General features: G+C 33.4%; 1 protein-coding gene and 1 non-coding gene across 2 annotated transcripts; both read left to right on the forward strand.

The window, feature by feature from the left end:
- Positions 1–1759: 1759 nt before the first annotated feature.
- BDR25DRAFT_227608 (RmlC-like cupin) lies at positions 1760–2354 on the forward strand (the record flags this gene model as incomplete). Its single annotated transcript, XM_033685251.1, has 2 exons — positions 1760–1895; positions 1963–2354. 2 exons carry the CDS (start codon positions 1760–1762, stop codon positions 2352–2354), a joined length of 528 nt encoding a protein of 175 aa, XP_033546718.1.
- Positions 2355–3016: 662 nt separating this feature from the next.
- BDR25DRAFT_t29 lies at positions 3017–3107 on the forward strand. The gene has a single exon. It is a non-coding gene; the product is annotated as a tRNA-Asp (tRNA).
- The last annotated feature ends 3674 nt before the right edge of the window (positions 3108–6781 follow it).

Genomic DNA, 6781 nt, shown 5'->3' on the forward strand with positions numbered 1-6781 from the left:
TAATGTTTTTTAAAAATTTTACTAAAAAGTTTAGAGTTAGAATCTTTTATTTTTATAGTAATAAAGCATAAATAAGCTTTAAAATTTTTTCTAATTTTTTTTCTTACTTTTTTTTAAGCTTTAATAATAAGATAATCTAAAGTGTTATATACTTTATTATTACTAAATATGCATGTAATATAATACTTTTACAAAACCTAGTTTTTATAACTAAAATTATATTACCTAAACTAAAGATAAGGCGTTAAATAATATAAACCTACTTAGTATATAGTTTTCTTTTACTAAGTAAAAAAAAAAGTATTTTAAATAAAAAGCTTTTATAAGCTAATACTATATAGTTTCTAACATTAAACTACAACTATATAAATAGTTATAAGAATATTATTATTTTTATTAAATAAAAAAATATATGTAATCTTTTTTTATATAGCTTAGATTTTTATTAGTATAGCGCTCTCTAGTGTTCTAGTAAAGGACTTAGGGTTTTGTTAATAAAGTGCCTAGTAACACTTAATACAGAATACTTAATTATAATAAGCACACTTTTTACTATAATTTACTACACTAAGTAATACTTATGTATTTACTAAATAACTTAATTATAAATTAAGACTATTTTACTTATACTATATATTACTATTTTAAATTTGTGCAGCAGCCTTTAAACTTAGTATGCTTTATTTAAAATAAAAAGCGTGTTTTAAAGGCTAAATTAAAGTAAGTTAGTTAATTTTAGCTATTATTAATAGTTAAACACAAGTAAATAGACTAGTAAAGAACAAAGTTAAAGAAAACAGTTGTGTGTTAGAACATGTGCAATGCTAAGCCTATAATTTTTATAGTTAGAATATTAAAAATTTATTTAAAAATAGTTTAAAAAAGATTATATATACCTTTTAAGTAATTAATTTTAATTATAGGCGCTGTAATAAGCTATGTGTAATAGTATCTTGTATAGAAGTTTTTAGTAAGTTAATAGACAAAGCTTTGCACACGTCGCGCTGCACTAAAGTCCCTCAGACAGCAGCCAAGAAGGAAGAAGCCCTAGCAGGGGTCTGAAAGTATCTATACTATTTGTGTACTAGGGTCTTCTTGGAATGCCGTCTGAGCTAGCTGAGATAAGCGTCTCGTGAAGCCTGCGACCTGACGAGGCTATTCTTAGAGGGCAATGGATGTCAGGCAGCTGCAGCTGACGCACTTTATCGCTTTGCTTCGGAACCTTCATTCCAGGTAAGCTTTCACAGCTTTTCCAGCTTTTCGGACTTTGCAGATCCCCCGCACTAAGTTGAATTTGCTACAGTGGAAAGGAGGGGTACCCATTGAGATGTGAGGGGATGTACTCGGAGATGGACATGTACTCGGACACCGACACAGCGAACTTGCCTCACGACGCCGAAATATGATGACAGCTCTCAAATAATCAAAGCTAATCGAATCGGTTCCGAAACTTGAGCTCGAGGTCAACACTGCAATTCGGATCTTCCTTCGTGAATCTTCACCTCACTATTGTCAGCACATTGCTCACCTGCAGGGGCACAGTTCCATCGGCCATCGGCTCTCCGCATTGTCACACCCCAGATCAAATATTAGTTCATTTCTTCTCAGCTCTGGTTTTAGCGTGTCCCACCTATAAAGCTTCCCCTCCTCCACTCGCTTTCTTATCTTCGTTCTCATCCTACCCTCTCCCTTTGTGGTTTTTATCTCTGTCTCGAACCCCGTCAATATGGATGACGAAGCGCGACAAGCTCTCGCCAACATGGCGATGCCTCGCAGACCCATAAACTACGTTCCGGCACAGTCAGGAGAGATATTGAAGCTTGGACACATTACCTGTCGCGTGATGGAGGATGGGTCGAGGACAGGTAAGACGATTCCTGTACTTTCCTTGCGTTGTGGCTTTCAAATACATCCGTGGGAGATTGAGCCTGATTAAAGGCCCACGAGACTGATGCTATATAGATAATAGAATCGGCAGCGCCGAATTTACCGTCCCAGCCGGCACAGTCGGGCCTCCAGCTCACTGGCACGAAATGCACGACGAAACATTTCTCGTAACGCAAGGCACGATCCGGTTCCACGCGCCCGATGGCCAAATCGTCGACGCCAAAGTCGGAGACTATGTGACTGTCCCAATCCGAGCCCCTCACACGTTTTCGAATCCTTTCGATGTCGAAGCTAAGTTCTTCAATACATATACCCCTGCTTTCTACATTGATTACTTTAGGATTCTGGCCGAGGTGAGCAAGAACGATGAGCAGATGAGCAAGGAGAAGAATTTGGAGGTCATGGCAAGGTTTGCGACGATGCCAGCGAAGCCAATGTTGGAGGAGATGGCCAAGGGGCGGAAATAGAGGGATGATGTTCCATGGTAGGGAAATTGGAACGTGAGGAGGATAACGGCAAGGCCTGAGATAGGGGAGGTGATGGAGTTGAGTACATTAAAAGCTAGTTAAATTCCGGGGGTTATGTTATTGCTGGCATGAGATGATTGGTATGAAGGAGAACTACTGCACTTTCCACGTCTGCGCTCTGGCAGATTCTATGGATTTTCGAAGATGAAAAAAAGTTGGATAGAATGTAGAAAGCACATGAACAACCCTTTTAACATAGTAAAAACAGAGTCTCTAGAGGAGAAGTAAAAGTGGCGTATACTCAAGAAAAAGATGGCATAAGAGCACTGATACCTGCCTGTTCTTAGCTTTCCTCATCTACAGTAAATCGATTCTATTCCTCGAATTCTCGGTATAGCCATCAGTGACATTGAGCCTTCAAAAATAATCCACCACATAAATATCTCTCCTCACTTCCAGCTGCAGCATATTCAAGGCAGTCTTTATCCCATATCACTGCCAAGAACCTTGCCCGCATCGGGCCCAATCACACCACGTCTTGCCCCATACCGCCCAACAGCTCATCTCCCCTCGCCCGCCCCGATATTCGCTTATTTTTTATTTCAATTTCTCTCCTACTGTATATATATTGTAAATTTATTCATTTGTTCAACAATTCAAGATCTTCCTTGGTCTAGTGGTCATGATTTCCGCTTGTCAACCCAATAATGGGAACGAGCGCGGGAGACCGGGGTTCGATTCCCCGAGGGAGAGATTATTTTTGGCCCTACCCATATTTGGCCTTTTTCATTGGGCTGAAATTAGTTACTTAATCTCGCTGGTGAGAGTGTCAATGAAAAACGTATTTTGGGCCCATGGAAAGAAAATATCTCTAGAATGTAATGATATATTAGCGTGCATCCCTGCGACGCGAGCTCAAACATCTTGCGCACAGCCAACATAATCATGTTTCTATAGAAATGGTTAGCGAAACGGTAAGCTATAGCCAATTTTAAATGTCCATGATTCCTTCTTCACTAACAATTACATGTGAATTGTCGCCTCTGAGCCTAGTTTATACAGCGTATTCTTTCGTGGCATATCATACATCCCCTCCTACAGCGCTAGCGTAAAGTCTTTATTGCTCTAAATTTTTATAGAAGGCCTTTATCTAAGGTTTTAAACGTCTTTCTACCGCTCTAAAGTTGTCAGCCAAGGTTGGCGTGCTGTCGCAGGCAAATTCACGCAAGGTTGCTCTGGCGATCTGTACCTGCAGCAAAGCGAAACACTGATCCGGGCTATTGAAAGATGACCCCACACTGTCTTAGCTCAGACATCCTCGCGAGTATTATACTGTAAGATTATATGGCTGTGCGAGTCGCACAAGCGCTCGGAGAACAACATCATCCCGCTAAGGATTAGGCCAAGATCGGCACGGCCACGGCGCTTGTCGGTCCAACCAACACGCTGCCAGCGTCGAAACCAGCTTCGACACTTATCTCACAAGTCAGACCCTTAACCCAGAATCGCCCTTAACTTATTTAGGAATAGACAGAACTTTTAAAACTTCTAAGCTAATTAAAACTTCTAAAAACTTCTAAGAACTTTTAAACTAATTAAAACACACTAAATAAAAAAAAAGTAATTCTATTTTAAAAGTTTAAAAGAAAATAGTAGTTATTTATATATATTTTAATTTATTTATTAGCTATTAGCGTTACTATTTTTAATAGTGTACTTTACTTTTTAATACTGTGTTAAAATTCTTAAAATTACTATTATTATAAAGCGCTTGTTCTGCTTTATAATATATATTAAACATGAATAATGCTAGCACTCTATCTAACACGCTAGTAAACGCACTAGTAAATGTGCTAACTATAGCTTTATTTAGTAACTTTTTATTATTATTAAGCTTACCTTCTAGGCTTTTTTAGCTAATAAGTAACTCTTTAATTAAATAAAATAAGAATATGTTTATACTAGATTAACTTATAAACTATAATAATAATATAAGTGCCTTTAGCAACTTTACTTAAGTAGGCGGGATCTCTAGCGCCTCTACGCAGCGTTGTAGTCCTATGTTGCAGCGTGAGAAGTTGTAGTATATAGTAGATGTGTTGTAGACTGTCTAATAAAGCTTTTAAGACTTTATACTAGAATAAGTAAATAATAAAAAGAATAATACACTTCTTAAGCATTACTAGTATTATAAAGTGTGTAATAAGCAGTGTGTGTTAAAGACTTTAATAAACTTACTTTTTAAAATAAAAGTTTTTTATATAAAAAATATAATAAATTATTACACTTTAAAGCTAGATTAGCTAGTATAAAAGATATACTTTAAAATTAAGTGCTAACTTAGTATAACGTACTTTACAGGCAAGTTGCTTACACACCTAAGTTACTTACTTTTGCTAAGACTTTACTACACTACTCTTTTTACACTAATGCATTTCTAATAACACTACTTAGACATGTTAAAGAAATGTTAAATGTAGCTTACACTTTAAGCTTTTAAATAAAATATAATACTTTTTAAGTAATATACTATAGCTATCTATAAAGTCTTTTAAAAGATAATAAGTAACTAATATGCTAGATAACTTTTTTAAGCTAATTATATAGCTAACTTATAAAAGCTAAATAATAATAAAAAGTAGGTAATTATTTAGCACATACTTAAGCTAAATGCGTAAGGATTTCCCCTCTAGCTAGTAGCTGTAGCTAATATAGCTAATTTTTTATATACTAAGCATAATATAGGCTAAATTAGCATAAACTAGCTTAATATATTTATTAAGTGTTACTTAAAGCTTAAAGTATAGTTTAAGTATAAGTATAACTATAAAAAAGCTTTTTATAAAGATTTTATAGTAATTTAAAGCTAGTTTAACTTTATAAAAAATATTAAAGCTAAGTATAGTATCTAGAATAATAACATGTATAACTTTAATAAAATAAGGTTTATAATAAGCTAGATATCTACTAAAGTAGTTATTATAAGTTTAGAGAGATAAAGATAGCTAAAAGCAGTCTAGCTACGTAACTAGAAGTAAATAATAGCTATTTAGAGCATTAATGCTAAAATGTAAGCTATTCTACTTTTTATTATCTTTTAAAGTAGTAACTACTTTTTAAACTAGTATAAAAAAGAAATTTTACTTTAAGATTAAGTTATTATAATTTTTAAGCATAGCTAGACTACTAATTAGCTTAGTCTAGACTAGTTAAAGCACTTTAACACGCATATAAAAAAGTGTACTATTAGTAGCTACTATCTACTAGTTATTAATAGCTATAAAAGCTATAACTTACTTTATTTTTAGTAATACTATAAAAATAATAAAATTATTACTATTTATATACTTTTTTACTTATTATACTTTTTATAGCTATTTAATATAAGTTGTTTTACTCTTTTTAAAGAAGGTATATAAGCGCTAAGCTAAAGACTTTATGCATAACTAAATTATTTATATTATAAAAATAAAGTTTCTACTATGCTATAAAGTAGCTTATAATACTATAATTACTTTTAGTAATATCTAAAAAAGGTTCTAAAGTGCTAGATTAGTTTCTTTTAACTTATAATAAGTTATAATAGGCCTTAATATAAAGTTACACACTTTATTACTACTACTACTTATATATAATAAGCCTTAGTAGTTATAAACTTTAAGTAATACTTTAAAACTTAAGTTATAATTAATGCTTATAAAAATAAAAATTTAAAAGCATATAAATAGTTTACTAACTTTTATAGTTAAAGTGTTTAAAAAAGTTTTAAAGAAGGTAGTAATAATTATATATAAGCTAGTATTAGTGTAATAAAAAATTACTAAGCTTTAAGCAGCTAATAAGGCTACTACATAACATAAATTATATAAAAAAAAAGTAAATTAAAGTAGAAAAAACTTTAATAATTTTAAAAAGCTTATACTTAATAGCTTTAAAGATGTTTAGAGCGCGTAGTAATAAAAAAAAAGTAAAAAAGCAGGTGTAAGCTAAAGTAGGTAAGCTATTCTAAAGGCGCTACAGACAGTGCAATTAGACTAGGCATAATGCGTAAACATGTAAGCAAGAAGCAGAAGTAGTATCTAAATAATATTCTAGGCTGTACTATACTATATAGTGCTAGAGCAGGTTGTTATAGGCTATAATAGAGTTTGTTAGGGTAGGGTCTTGGCAAAAGTAAGCGACTTAGGTGTGTAAGCAACTCGCCTGTGAAGTACGTTAACTTTATTATAAGCATATTATGTAATTTACACTAGAGATATGTGTAAGAACAGAGCTCTGTACCACTACGCTAATACATCTAAAAAGGTGCGAATAATCAACTAACGTTAATTTTTGCGTACAGAATAGTATATATACCCGTCGCACGTAAGCACCATCTCAGCCTTACACGTAAGCGCCATCCTGGCCTTACATTATCCCCCTTCTTA

The sequence above is a fragment of the Lindgomyces ingoldianus genome (assembly GCF_010093535.1).
Source record: "Lindgomyces ingoldianus strain ATCC 200398 unplaced genomic scaffold BDR25scaffold_19, whole genome shotgun sequence".
NCBI lineage: Eukaryota > Fungi > Ascomycota > Dothideomycetes > Pleosporales > Lindgomycetaceae > Lindgomyces > Lindgomyces ingoldianus.